The sequence below is a fragment of the Lycorma delicatula genome, chromosome 2 (genome assembly GCF_047948215.1).
Source record: "Lycorma delicatula isolate Av1 chromosome 2, ASM4794821v1, whole genome shotgun sequence".
Lineage (NCBI taxonomy): Eukaryota > Metazoa > Arthropoda > Insecta > Hemiptera > Fulgoridae > Lycorma > Lycorma delicatula.
The window spans coordinates 142,922,222-142,938,081 of NC_134456.1; the positions used below are offsets into that span (position 1 = coordinate 142,922,222).

The window sequence follows — 15,860 nt, forward strand, 5'->3', positions numbered from 1 at the left end:
TTTAATTTTCCCATTCACCTGTGACGTTACAACATAGCGAATGATTACAACAGCATTACATCAGTGCTACACTAGTGCTCCTTGTAGTTAGAGGGGGGTACTAATGACACATTATACCCACTTAACTTCTATTTTGTTTAGAACATTTTTTGGGGTAGGGGTGTGATTTTTGTAAAAAGAAATTTGGAATATTTTTTAATTGTTAACAAATGTACCTAAGAAAAATAAGACCTTAATTAGGTGAAAAATCAAGATACTGAGGGTGCTTTTGCTCTACAGCCTTACCCCCTTGATCTTTTAAGTTGAAAATTTAATGGCATCAATGCCCCATGTATAGAAGTAATCTCCCCAAGTTTTGTCAAAATTGGTCAAGTATTTCTGTAGATATAAGGTGATTTAGGATGTGACACTAAACACACACACACACACATATATATATATATATATATATACACATCCGGTAAATTTTCTGTCTTGGTTTTTTGGATTCCTTACGTGTAAAACATAAAGATCTGGTGAAAACTGCATATCATCAAGTTAGACTGATTACCCAACTTTCCCTTCTATTGCTGTAGTGCTAGGCAGGAAAGTAAAATGTTTTTGGTGGAATAATGTGGACTAATCTGTTTCTGAATTAGCAGAAATTTTGGAAAATAGATTCAAAATCGGTTTCATTACATATGTATTATATATACTGTATTTAAAAATTTTAATAAGATAACTAAAAAAATAATTAAATTCGTCATTTACTTGCAAATATGTATGTCATCATTTTATTTTTTTAATTCTGATTTCATTTTCTGTGGCAATCACAGATTGCACAAAATAACCTTGAATTGTCTATAAAAACAAAATTGACTTTATCTTGCTAAATTACTCAGGAAAGCAGGATTAATTTTCTTCTGCTGGACATACCAAACAAGAAGTTATTTTATTTGTTATTCCATTTTCATTGTTTTCCATTTTGATTTTAACTGATTGTAAGTTTTTATTGAGTAATGAATAATAATTTATCTTTTAATTTCATTAAAATATCATAATGTTGAATTGCGTGTCATATTTTTTTTTAAAGCTCTGTATTATGAATTGCTGTAATTTTATTTATTTTAAATTTTGTTTTTCAGTCGTTCTTGGTGATTTATTTCAGCCATGATTTAACTACTATATACAATACCATGTACAACGTTATGAAAAAACTAATAAATTGTACTGCAATGACAAATAATACTGTTATATGTTTTGATAAAAAAATTATTATTTCTTCATGAAATGCAGTGGTTATATATTTTTTTTAAATAGGCTGTTATTTTATTCACTTTAATATCTATTAATTTTATCAAATGTATTAAAAATTTAAACAATTTATTATTATTTTTCCTGTTTTATTCAGTTCATTCAGGTTTCACTTGAACAGAGTTCTACAATATTCAATCGACTCCAGTACACAGGATTTTTTTTAGTTTGATATTTTTATTAATGTATATACTATTTTGTAATTTATTTTTGAAGTGCTACAAACCTATAAATTTGGAAAATATCAGTAAAATCAACATTAATTAATTTTCTGTTAAATTAGGGTGTCATCTCCTCTCGAATCTATACTTTAATAGTTGCAGTGACTATTTTCTATGTATTTATTATTCTTTTAGAGAAGGTATAAGTTCTTATTTTTTTCTATAGTGGGTAAATTTACTAAAAACTTAATTTCACTCCAAAAGTGAATATGTCTTAAGGAGTATGAATCTAATAGATTTTTAATTTTGAGATTATTTTCTTTACTATTAAAAAAGGACTATTTAAATGACTCTAAGTCATTGAATAGACACTCCTTTAGATGATTATTCTACTTATGATTCCCATCCATACAGATATTTAACTCTATTAATGATTAAAAATAGATTAGTTAATAGTATATAAAAAATGGAATATTTAAGTATCTGTTCAAGCTACATGAATCCCTTTGTATACTATTTATGTTAGTATTTTTTTTTTATATATGTATTAATGAGGTACTGACTACTGACCTACCTCCTTGATGAGCATTTTGTGCAAAGTGAGGGAGAGAATGATGAACCAAAGGCATATCTGGTATTTAAAAAAGCACACTCTGATATCTCCAAATCAAATCTTCCATTGATCATCTGGTATCACTGGAAACAGCTATCCAAAATGCTTTTCTGTTCTGCCAGCAACTCATTGCTATTTTCTTTGACATTGGAGGGCATACGACACAGCCTGGCGACAAGGTATTCTAATACCCTATAAGAATGGGGAATCATGGGTAATATGCTTGCCTATTAGGGGTTTCCTAAATGACCATTCATTCTGTGTTCATGTTGGATATTCTGTGTTGAGTAGCATCACCTTGGAGAATAGAGTGCTTGAAGGAAGTGTATTAAGTGCCACCTTGTTTACTGCAGCCTTCAACAGTATTACTAAATGTGTGCAACCACCTGTTTCATGTTTTCCGTTTGTTGATTTCGCTGTGTATACCACAACTTGTTCAACGGCCACAGCTGAGAGACTACTACAGAATACTGTATCCCACCTTGAAGTTTGGAGAAAACAAAATGTGTGGTATTTTTTCATCTACGTGACCATTTCACTCTACAAGTCCTGCTAAATGAATTGCAAATTGCTAAAATTTTCCTGACATTAAATTTTTAGATTTACTTTTCAGTAGTCGTCTTACATTGGTCAGACAGATTAAACAGTTAAAGACTTGATGTTTGAAAATTCTAGATATGCTATGAGTCCTTAGCAACACCTAGTGAGGAGCTGATCAATCATTTATGTTACGTTTTTATTATTCTTTAGTTTGATCCTGATCTGATGATGGTTGTACCGTCTACTCTACACCACATTATACCATGCTTAAGATGCTGGATACTGTACACCACTCTTTTCTTTGTCATGCCACTGGTACGTTTAGATCAAGCCCTGTTGCAAGCATACTAGTCGATTGCGGTGGCCATCACTTTGGGATAGGCAGGACCAGCTACAAGCACGTCTTACTCTGCCCATCTTAAAAGTGCAACCAAATCACCTGGTTCTTAAAGTAGTCCTTTCAAACCCTCATTTACGTAATAAAGCACCAATGGGTGTCCGTACCCAGCAATTAATATACCTTCTACATTTTGACACACAATCTATTTTTACAACTTATCCTTGTACATATCCTCCATGGAGATTTGACCCCATTAATTTTAATTATGACCTCAGCATATGTAATAAAAAATTAATAACTCCTCATCTTTCAGCAAACATTTTACCATTTTCTATCGGAGAGAAACTAGACGCAATAGTATACACAGATGGGTCAAAGCAGAATGATACCTGTAGGATGCGCTTTTGTTGTAAATGACAGAACTTATGTGTTTGGTTCACCTGGTATTACAAATGTCTGTAATGCTGAATTGTACGCCATCAAAAAAGCCTTGAATATTATTAAATCAAAATATTGTCACATCCTTATCTGTAGTGATTTGTATAGTGCTCTCCAGGCTCTAGAGGATTTGTATTCCAGACATCCTATTGTCACCGAAATACATAATAATACAATCGCTGAATTAAATTCTCACAACACAGAGGTGAAGTTTTAGTGGATCCCTAGCCATGTGGGAATCTTGGGTAACGAGCATTCGGACTAAACTTCTAAAGATGCTTGTAGCCAACCATTTAGAGAACACCGTTTAGAGAACAAGAACACCGGTATCTATGATGTAGTATTATTAAAAGCCAATTAAAATTAACTACTTGCACTAGGATTTGAGCCTTAGAACTGTCGAAAGTAATAACTACCAGTCTGTACTGTAGCGGCTAACAACTATTACTTGTGGCATGGCATTGACTCTTAGTATTTTTTTATATAATATAATAATATCCTGTAAAAAAAAAATTATTTTTTATTTACAGTAGCTTGCAAATTAACCTGAACAAAGGAAATTTTGTGTTTGTTTCTACATTGTGGCTACACTGCTTGACCACACTCATTCTTTAAGTTGTTTGTGTAATGTGAGATTATTGTTCTTTGGTTATTTAGCAATTTTCAAATTATAAAAAGTGTTTTGTGAAAGTTTATTTCATTTCTTATTATAAAATCATATTTTTACTTCTGTGTCTTGAATGTATAATAATGGATGAATGTATAATAATGGATATAATTCAAAGAAAGTTTACAAAAATTTTTTTTCCTGAGCATACCAGTATGACATTGACAAATAGCTTCTGAGCGTGGTGTTGGGCTAGGGACAGTGAATACTATTTTAAAACAATTTAAACGAACTGGTTCCTTTTCACCTCAGATAAAAGACAAATGTGGCTGTGTAAGAAATACAACTCCAAAACAGGATCAGTTATTTGTGAGAAAAAAATAAATTTGATCTAAAATTATCTGCTATGGACTTAAATCAAGAATTAACAGCCAGTGGAACAGATTTACACATAACAACTGTTAGACGCAGACTTCTTGCAGCTGGATGGAAAGCTTGTCGGCCAGTTAATAAGCAGTTTTTAACACCAGCAATGTGCAGAAAGTGTTCTTGTGGACTAAAATACTTGGGAACTAAAGCTAAATCAAGATTCTTAAGGAAAATTTGTAACCAAATTGAAAATCTGTGGGTAATAGTCAAAGAACAACTCCCAAAAATGAATTATACCACAAAAATTGACATTAAAGCAGTGATTTTGGTATGGTTTCATGATGAAAAAATAAAAAAAAATGTGTAGTACACTATTTCAATTGATGCCTAATAGTGTATATGAAGTGATTAAGAATAAAGGAGAAAGTACAAAGTGTGATTGGAAATTTTTAAGATAGGTGCCACCTCTGCTCATTAGGGGGGATAGGTTTGCCTGCAGGTGTGGAAGAGGATAATTGTTTTGTCCTTGAAATCCCCTGAAAAGATCACTGCAATATTTTTGTTAAGTAGAGAGAGTGGCATCCTGGTGAGCGAATATATGTTTTTGGTTCTCGGCAGGTTATTGATCTTGCAAAAGAAAAACAGAACAAGTTTTTGTCATATATTGTTTGAAAACTGGGAAATCAGCTTCAGAAACTAATGAACAAATAAAACCAGTTTTCAGGGATAAAATGTGCGAGCTCGTCAAATATTTTTATCTGGTTCTACAAATTCAAAGAGGGCCTTGAATTAGCTGAAAATGATCCCAGTTCAGCTGGCCTTCCACTTCAAAATCCAATGAAAACATTGTGAAAGTTCTTGATTTAGTGCTCTTTTTAACCGAAGATTTGAATATTTGTTGTGTATCAGCAAAATTCATTCCAAAATTGTTTTCAGACTAGCCAAAACATCACCAACTTAAAATGTCCCAAGAACTAATTAATCAGGCTGAAACTGATCCAGATTTGTTAAATATTGTTATTACAGGTAACCAGTCATGAGTATATGGTATGAAACAAAGTCACAATCTTCATAGTGAAAGGGTCCAAATTTGCCATAACCGAAAAAAGCGCATCCAAGTCAATCGAATATGAAGGTGGTTTTCTTTAATAATACGGGTATCATGCATCATAAATTTGCCCTTAGGAAGAGAGTCAACCAGGAAAATTATAAAATGTCCTTCAGTGTTTGTTTGGAAAAAAAGACCTGCACTCTGATGAGACAGGAATTGGGTGCTTCCGCAACCGATATTCTCCCTGATTTAACCACTGCCAACTTCAACCTGTTTCCTAAATTGAAATTTTTGCTGACGGGTAACCAATTTGACTGAATTGAAAGCATCCAGACAAATTTGGAGAGGATTCTTAGGCGATGGACTTAAAGTTTTACATGGTAGGGTTTTCTTCCTGCACCAGATTTTCTACTTGGTGAGAAAATAACACCATCAATATTTTGAGAATTTTGTTGACAATTACATATAGAAAACTTTGTTATCACTTTAATCTTTACCCAGAAAAAACTGATTTGGAAAAAGTGGAGATATTTTTGAGCATCCATCTAATAAATGGCATTGTCACAGTGCCATCCTACAAATTGTACTGGAGTCAAAAGCAGATTTTATAACTGGTTACAGATAGGTTTGATAAGTGAAGATCACTACTTTTTTTTTTTAATTCATGAATTAATTATGGTAATCATTTTTTATTGTGTATAAAATGCAAAAATTACTTAATGTTCCATTTTAGGATGATGTTTAAAAGGTTTGTACAATTTCATTTGGAGAATACTAATGGAGTGGTACGTTGTTTATTCAAAGCAATATCTGATTCAAAACAGTATCTTAAAAACAAAACTTTGTAAGTGTGTAGCCATCTACTGATTTAGTCCATATACATTTTATGTATATGGACTAAATCAGTAGATGGTAACTGAAAGTGGTTTAGGCATAAGTTGAGATATTGAAAATCTGAAAGTTTCTGTTTAAATCATTGTAAGTAATTTTTTATCTGTAATTGTACAATATTCATAGTATTTTCAACTGAAACTGCAAGAAAATTATTTTAAAGCCTTACAATAAAAAGTAATACATAATTTTATATTACTGATGGTCTTGATTCTTTCATTTGTTTGCATTGTTTTTGTCAAGACAAGTTTCTCACTTTTAGCAAGTGTATGTGAATAACTAATTCATATACCCATATTTTATTGTATGCTTTTGCATAATTTAAATGAACCTAAGTAATATTTAATGAAACTAATATTAAATAAAAGATAAAGAACTTAACACATTAAAAATTAAAACAAAAATTCTTTAAATTTTAACTTATTGAAATATGTGGCAAATTACAAAGGGAGGTAATTTTTTGGTTTAGCTGAGACTTAAAAAATCTGAAATTCAAGTAAGAATTGAATAGTATTTTTTTTATGTTGAGATTCTAATGGAATTTTATTAATATATGTTTTTACTACTATACTGTTTCAGATATTCATGGGTACATAATGAAGTTTTTTTTAATTGATTAATTATTTGTGTAAATTATTTATAGAATAGCACATTTATTTCATTTTCTACATAAAGAAAACAGTGCATTAAATTATAAATATAAGCCACTGATATATATTAATAGAATACTAATATGTAAATAATTTTTGTTTTTATAAGCTAATCACAAATTGTGCCTTTTATAGCCTCACGAACTGTTGCTCTATAAATTCTCATGTTTATAACATTTAAATCTGGTGTTGAATATATTAACTCTGGAAGTTTATCTGTTAACACCCAAATGTTACCCTCTTTGTCAATTTTTATGTCATTTGGAAAAGCCATTGTTTCAGGATCATCAGCTACCATCCCTATGGTGTTAGGAGAATATTCTTCACCCCTGTAAATGAAAAAAAAACATTTCATTTTAATCACTGAACATAATAGTAACGTATTGTCATAGTTGATTTTAAAACCAATTATCATTATCAAAGTGGAAAGAATTTTTATCACTAAATATTTGTTTTCTTTCACATGGTTATGAGAGTAATATGTACATTTTTAATATGAAAGTAACACTTTTTTTGTCAAAATCTATTTTTAGTTTGCATAAAAAGAAAATTTTGAAAGCTTAGGAAGAGATTTTCTCTTAATTTCATTAAGATATAAAAAATGGGAAATTTTATTGGATGGTAACTTTTGAGTGTTTATGAGAAAATATTGATTCCCTTTGTTGAATCAATCCGAGGAAGTGTATTTAATGCACTACACTTAGGTATACATCAAGTGAAATGATTGTGTAGTGTTTAATGACTTGTATGTAGTAGTATTAATATTTTGTAGTGTACATTTAGAATTTTTTTGAATAAAAAATTATTATTTGTTTCTTTTGCCATTATCTTATTGAATAATTACTGTTGCTAGTCTTATGCGATTATAATCTTGCTTATAGTTAAAATAACTGCGATACAGAATTCTTAATTGTTGAAATTTTAGTATCTACTAATGTAAACATCTTTTTAAAAAGTTGACAAAGAACCAATTTAAATTCTTAAAAATTGCTTTGTGTAAAATTATTTTGTGTTAATATCATTACATTTTCTTACCAAGTAGAGTATAATTTTAGCAGGAAGAATACATTAATTTTTATTGATTTACATTATTGTACCAATCATTCTTATCACTGAGCTATAAGAATCATTAACCACAAGTTACGTTTTCTGAAAATAATTGTACAGCCTGTAGGGAATAAAGCAGAATTGTTATTTTTTAGGGCCATATATCAGAATTTCACCTGTTCTTCAGCGAGCTTAGCATGCTGATAGCAACAGATATCATCTTAGTAAAAAGGAATCAGTAAGGTTCTCAGTTTCTAAAATAAGTCTAACAATGGATGTTTCTTAGTATTGAGAGTGGCTATACAGTTTTTGGATGTAATTTCAGTCTGTTATGATTTATTAAATCTGAAATATTATTTTATTTGTGCTGATATTTTTATTACTTATAAAATATTTCAAATATATTTATAGTCTTTAACATGTTCAAAAATATTTATAATTTGTTCTACTAGAATTTCATTTGTTTATTATCAACTTACTTGTATGAGTTCCAACAAATGACTGCATTTTTTACCACTTGTGTGTAAAATATAATTCCAGTTTCTTCATCAAGGACTGAAACACTTGATTGAGAGTTGGATCCTCGGTCTCCCAGAATTCTGAATGAATCAAGGTATTTATCCGATATTGTATTATTCTGAAGAATTCGACTTGAGACAGTGAATTCCATTGTACTTGCAAGAGGATGGAAATAAACTGTTCGATAGTTATCTTTGTCTATGGGTGAAAGTGCCAAACCAAATAAACCATCTTGCCATTGGTAATGTTTATTTAAAAAATAAAAGTCACCAGCCGTTGGATCAAAATGAAAATAATTATGAGTTAATCGATGGGTTTCATTTGATTTAAGACTGTAAACAACAATTGCTGGTGCACCAACATCAGGAAGATAAGCAAAAGCATCGTCACAGTTACCTGATGTTACATCAACGATAATATTTGGAAATAGAGAGACTTCTTCTACATAATCTGTTTTTTGTTTTAAGGAGTATGAAAATAATAGTTCATCTGTTTTTAAATCAAATACATGAATTGTTGGTGGAATTTCTCTCTGTTGTGAATCAGTAAAAATATTTTTAACTCCAGTGTCTATTGCCCATAGTCTGCTACATGCATCAGCTGTAATTCGGAATACAGATACTAGTAATGGTGGAGTAGAAGTCTGTATATCTTTTAGGTTATCTTCCAATGATGGATAAGGTATTAAAACTGGTGAACTTACACCATTTTCAACATCTGCAAAGATAATTTTTGTATTCATTAGTACACAGTTGTGTTATAGGAGCATGTTGAAAATAAAAGTATTGAAAGGAATGCTCACAAAAGTTAACTCACTTTTAATCTGTCAATTCCTATAGATTATATTAAAGTTAAGTAAATCTCAAAAGCAGTTTCCATTTTGTTGGATAATTTTATATTATTAATAAGTTTTGTTACAACTATAGCTTTCAATGCCAGGGCATAATAAAAAATGTGGTTTATAAACATTTATAAGGACATGTTTTTCCCTTCTCCATCTTTTATTTTTTACCTTTATTTATTTATGTTACAAATAAATTAATATAAAAATGATTTTAAAAAAAATTTATAAAAAGAAAAGTAATTTGATAAAAAAATAAAAAAAACAACTAAGAATGCAGATGTATCATCACACACTTGTGTGTTTGTGAGTGTGCATACGCATGTGTGTGTGTGTGTTTTTTTGTATAGCAAAAGGGAAGATAGTGAATGAACAAATTTAAAGTAGGGTCAGTGAGGAATGTTTTTAGAAGTATTGACAGTAACTATCGTGGTGTCAACCACACACTAATCGTTAAAGTCCGCATTCCTCATCATCACAATTTCTCTGCAGTCAACAATACACATCAAGTTGGAACCTGTAAATTGCTCATGTTTGTACACTTCATATGTGCATGTTCATACCCATCACTGTTAATGTAGCTAAATAGTTTTAACCAGGTTTAATGGGGTTGTGATTGGAGGGGGTCGTGAGATTTTCATTATGTGTTACTTTTGATAACTGTTTGGCAATCGTGGAGCTAAAAAGGTTGAGAATCACTCTTTTAAGCCACTGGAAACATGATGTGATATTGGCTTTTACAGCAGATAAAGAGACCGAAATGAAATAAAATTTTTCTTTTGTGTACAGTTTTATTTTATTATTAATTAAAACAATTTTTTTTTTTATTAACTTCAGTAGAGGAATAATTAATATTGAAGGAGTGTTTATGTAATGCTTATTTATTTTTATCACACTGATTCTTACATACCAACTTGAACTGAAGGTTTTCTTCTATTCTTAGTTGTTTGTACATTGGTAAGAAAAGGTATTCTTCAGTTTACCTATAATCCTGAATTGTCTCCTTGTCTTTTGTTATTTAAATTTTATTAAAACTTCCACTGGCAATGAAGCCTTTCTAGAAATTAAGATACATGCACACAGAACACCATACTGTACAGACATAAGCTTTTAACGTACTTGCACATTAATAAGAAAAATTCATCTTAATTACAGCTGGTCTTTTAACAATTTTTTTTTAGTTTCCATCTACTTTGCAAGATTCATCCGTTGACACTAACAATGGGACTATTACAGAACAATTCAAGCCAATTAGTGAATCTTTTTATTGGAACATTTTGCATTTGTGGAGTTTTATATAATGTACATCGATTTTCACTGACTGAACAAAAACCCTCTTAAAACGTTGAACTGGTTAAAAATTTTATTATGGCGTATTTACATAAATATTTTATATTAAACTGTGTATATTTTATTTTGATTTTCTTGGAAAAGTATCAAACACAAGAATTGGCATGATTTTGTTATTATTATTATTATTATTATAAATTATATTCTTTATTTACATAAAATTATATAATTAAAAAAATTGTACCCAATTCTTTTTTTGTTGATTAATGAATGACTATTTTATTAATGAGTTGAACTACTTAGATCATCAAATCAAACTCACCAAATGAGATGTCTTTTAGTATTCAGACCAACTTCAAGACATAAATCTATAAGATTTAAGCTAAGGTTTCACTTATCTCATAGAATTTAAGTAACTGAATAACCTTCATTAAAAATTTTATGAAGATTTGTTTAGATCCTTAAATAATTATTTTATAAAATATATTTCTACATAATTTATTTAGTTAAGTTATACTTTATATTTGTATGTACTTTATGTAGATTTAAAAATTACCTTTTAAAGATACATAATTTAGTGTCGATGGTACACCCATTTTAATTCTGGGTACACTTATAAATAAACGATCCATGTACACTTCAATTCCTGTGATGATTGCATTTCCTGGTATGAACTGTTCTGTTTCAATGACAGACTTACGAAATTCATCATTTGAAAACTGAAAGTCAAGTTCTTTCCAATTAAATACCTCTTCTAATCTTGTATTAGTTGCTTCTACTTGCATACAATAAAGTAATACAGATATAAAAAGGAAAATAAGTCTTCTAGTAGATGTCATTTCTGAAAAAAAATCTTTTATTATGATTTACCAATGGACTTAATAAAATAAATACTGAAATTGTTAAAATACAATACTGTACATATATTTGCTTCAAGAGGATGTTTTTCTTAGTGCTATCAACAAATTAATACTATTATTCTGCCTATTTGCTGAGTAGAATAATTAACTTTAGTAATCTATTAGTTGTTTAGTTATAAAACTGTGCAAAATAATCAAAATTCATGTGGAACAGATTTACCTAATCATCAAAATATGTCTAATGATTTAAGCCCTTCTGCAAAGAAAAAAAAAATTATATACATATTGCTTTCACATTTATTTTGATTGAATCTTAAATTATAATTATGAAATTACAAATTGTTATTTAGTTTGAATACCTAATCATCTCATTTTGCTACAACTCTTGTGTTTTCTTTTTTAATACTCATTGATAAAAGATTCAGTTTATAAGTAATTTTATTTATCACACAATCAGTAACTTTTGTTGTTTATAGAGTTCTTATCATCTGGAATAATTTTGAAATATAGAACAGGTAGATTTGTTAGATTTTTTAGCATTTACCAACAAAGTAGGAGATTGAAATTTTCAGAAATTTTTATGTATTGTTTCACTATCACAGGAAATATTTTATTGTCATTAAAGAAGTAGCTTTAATTACTTCAGAGAATCTTGCTAAAAATTTAGCCTTACAATACTTTGTGCAGAAAAAAAACTTCCAAAGAACTAGTTAACAAAATGTTATCATTCACATACACATAGGAATGAAATATTTGATTTTAAATGAAATTTGGCCAACATGTATAAATAAGAAAGAGAAAAATGTGAAAATTGGCAAACTGTGTTTAAAACAAAAAGAAATCTCCTGATTGGCATTATTGAAAGACTACATTAACTTTTTTATTTATTTTAAGTACAGTTTTATGTTTCATTAAATCAACATTTAAAAAAGAATTAAACCAATTTATAATGGTGGTTATTAGAGTTTTCAAAATAGGATATATGTATATATAATCAATTAAAAAATTAATTTTTTTATGATTTTAGACTAATTCAGTTTTCATAAAAGTTATACCGATTGTTAGAAGTTGTTTGATATCTCAAAATGAAAAACTATACAACTGAGTAAAATATACATCAAAAGCAGTGGCGGCTCGCGTATAGGCACTGAACTGCAGCATCCCCTATTTCCATTTTATATTATTGATAATATATAATATGAGCCCCTTTTTCTTTAATTCTTTCTTTATACTTTTACAATATCAAATCCTTAAGCTTAGTGTCAGTAGCCATTCCCCAGTTTATGAAAAAAATACAGAAATATTTGTATGGAGCTGTGCGCTTCACAGTTCCAGCGGCATGATGTTTGGCTGTTGTACGCATGCGCACGTGAGGGGAGAGAGCACTGTCGCTCCTGTAGTGCCGACCCTGGCGTGCTGGTGGAAGGTAGTTTTTTATGCTCCCTGTGTGTATGGAACGTGATTTGTTCCCTTTTCTAGTTTAGTCGGTGGAAGGAATTTGAAAGTGGTTTAGTTGTTTTTTCAGTAGTGGTCAGAAGATGGCGGAAAGCGAGGGCTCTTTGATTGCCAAATCTGTCCAAAAACACGTTGGAAGGGTGAAAGAGAAGGTAATTAGTAAAAACTAATTATGTATTTGTTTCTGTGAATATAGAAATTTAAATTAAGCGCCATTGGACTATAGTGTTTTTAAGCGGACATTTTATTACGTTATTATCTAATAATACTAAAAAATATTATCTGTATTGATGTTTTATTATTTATTCAGTTAAACCGAATACCGTTTACCATATTCTTGAATGTGATAAAGTATAGAATTAGATTATTATCTTGCTTCCACCTATTCTATTTGATTCATTTTTTCGGTTCTTTTATTTTACAGAAAACTTTTTTAACCGTGCCTTGAAAAGGTCCAGAAAAAAATTTTCTGGAGCAACAACCCCCCTCATTAATTTTAGCTATGAGCCGCCACTGATCAAAAGTAGATTGTGACAAGCAAATTGGAATTTTCATGAAAAGGTTTGGTATCACTTGCGGATGTAAAAGTTAAGAAGAAATTATTCATAATATTTGTGTAAATGTAGTGCTTCGTGGTAATGAAACATGGACAATCGTTTCCTTTAGAGTAATTTTTGCTTTACAGAAAGAAAGTAAAAACAACTTGGTGATATTAAATATTTGGATTTGTAAAAAGTTAACCTTTTTTTTTGTTATGCTTAACAAAAAATAACTTCGTATTGTTCTGTTACTGCTATATTTGAATGTTTACAAATGTTAAAAATTATTGTTGCCTTAAAGTAGAATTTAGTTCACTTACCGAGTTTTAGTTCAGTTTTTTCCGTTACTGAATCTGCGTCTTGTTTGTGCTCTTCATCGTCCTTTATGATTTGCCCTATTTAAAATTTTATTCATCCATTCTATATGTACTTGAATGACAAATTATTACTTTTTGTGTTTAAAATTTAATATACGATTCACATCCTGTAAAACAATAATAATTTTTTTTTTGCATTTGTAATGTGTTGTTTGATAAGTTTACTATAATTACGAAAATTGTTATTTCCTCTTATTTTAAGTGAAGCTAGTTTACTGTTTTGTCTGCAGGAAATAACATTGTTATAAACAGAAAAATTAATTAAAAACCAGTCGTTTCAAAACTTTAAATTTTCATTCAAATATTAGTAGCAGGTCTTTAACCCTAAAGGAACTACTGCCCAAATTCAAACTCTGCGTACTATTCGATTGTTAATTAATTAATCTTAATAGGATAAATCTCTTACCTGTTAAAAGAGGAAACTGTTTTAACAGTTTTTATTCACTAAAGTTGACAAAAGTTTACAATGTTTAGTTTTACGTTTGCTTATACTGTATTATTGATTTAGACTTTTCAGGCACTTTTATAAGAGCTCTGATTTCGATAACCGTGTACTTTGGTTGATTATAGCTCGCAAAATCCTTGATTAAATTGTTTCTTATTTTAATAGAATACTCTTTATAGAATGTGAAACCAGCCGAATTCAAAATAAAAAATTTGTACTTTTCAACTTTTTATGAAGAACTTGCAACTTTGAGTATGTTTCTGTAACAGAATTTTTCTGGAGAAACGGAACTGTTCGCTTTGTTACGAAACGGTATCAAAAAAATATTTAAAAGTTATAATGGAGAAATTTTTTATTACAATGTTTTTTATTTATTATTAAATTATTTCGACAAAAAAGGGAATCCGACAAAACGATACCGAACTCCCGGCTCAACGTTTTATGCAAACGAACAGTTTCCCCCCTCCCCTTCTCATTACAGTATGATTAATTTTTTCCTACGTTTATGTACATGACGATCGGCGATAGAAATGTTTAAAAATTATAAACATTTGAAACGAAAAACCAAAAAAGAAATGATAAAACGTTTTCAATAACTTGAAAACTTTTCAGACCACCTTGCTTAGCGACTATATTCACTATTTGATGTTCTCACTTTGGCGTTAATTGTTTTTTGTGTATATGTAAAATATCTAGGTTGTCAATATTTGTGGATTTGTGTCTATAAAATGTTGAGTTTATAAGTACTATTAAAGTGTTGATTATATTTTTATTTGAATAGTAAAACATTGTACAATTAGAAGAGTTCAGTTTTTGCATTTTAGAGATTTGTGTTTGATTAGTGGTTGTATTTTTGTATAATTTTATTTTGTTTAATCTTTATTTTTTGTGTTAGGTTTGTTTTGTGTTTTAATTTTAAAACAAAAGTATTGTGTGATAAAAATATGTCGCATAAATTAATTAAAATATTTAATCGTGAACTAAACTAGATCTAAGCACTTAACAACCACTCTTGAAAGAGCTGATATGTTGATTGATATATATACAAAAGTTGATTTAAACATTGGTAGCAGTTCAAAGGAGCTGGATAATATCTCCAACAATATTTTTTAAATACATTCAGTATATGTAGAAAATGAGAAAACTGTTTATTCTCATTTTTCAATACTGAACTACATTTTATCATGTACATACGCAGAGGGAATAATAGTTACAAGCCAGTAAATAAGGTATATTTTAAAACAGCTTTATTTTTTAAATGAATATAAAATTTACTTGCAATAAAACCCAACAAAAAGGACAAACTTTTTATTAATTTTTATTCGATTTTTAATAAATAAATTACAGATAGCAGTGTTGAAAGCATGCTCTATAAAATTAAATAGTTTACTTGACTTGAATAACATGAGGGATGACATCAAAAAATAATGAAAGAAATACACTCATTAGCCAATTTATAAAATTAGCTTATCCAAAAATTATGTATTGGTGCGTGTAGGAGGAATTCTGTTTTAATAACTAGCCTGACACAAAT

General features: G+C 29.3%; 1 protein-coding gene across 1 annotated transcript; it reads right to left on the reverse strand.

Moving 5' to 3' along the window:
* Nucleotides 1–7,010: 7,010 nt before the first annotated feature.
* Nucleotides 7,011–13,871, reverse strand: LOC142319285 (protein yellow-like). The gene is made up of 4 exons (XM_075356389.1): nucleotides 13,825–13,871; nucleotides 11,207–11,491; nucleotides 8,480–9,236; nucleotides 7,011–7,282 (listed from the first exon to the last, which is right to left on the reverse strand). Exons 2-4 carry the CDS (start codon nucleotides 11,487–11,489, stop codon nucleotides 7,063–7,065), a joined length of 1,260 nt encoding a protein of 419 aa, XP_075212504.1. The 5' UTR covers nucleotides 11,490–11,491; nucleotides 13,825–13,871; the 3' UTR covers nucleotides 7,011–7,062.
* Nucleotides 13,872–15,860: the final 1,989 nt, after the last annotated feature.

Bases quoted from the DNA above. Each gene is read 5' to 3' on its own strand.
- LOC142319285 (XM_075356389.1), bottom strand. From the start codon at position 11,489: ATGACATCTACTAGAAGACTTATTTTCCTTTTTATATCTGTATTACTT. The intron at 9,237-11,206 runs GTAATTTTTAAA...TTATCTTTGCAG, and splicing joins AAATTATGTATCTTTAAAAG to ATGTTGAAAATGGTGTAAGT. The intron at 7,283-8,479 runs GTAAGTTGATAA...TTTCATTTACAG, and splicing joins ATTTGTTGGAACTCATACAA to GGGTGAAGAATATTCTCCTA.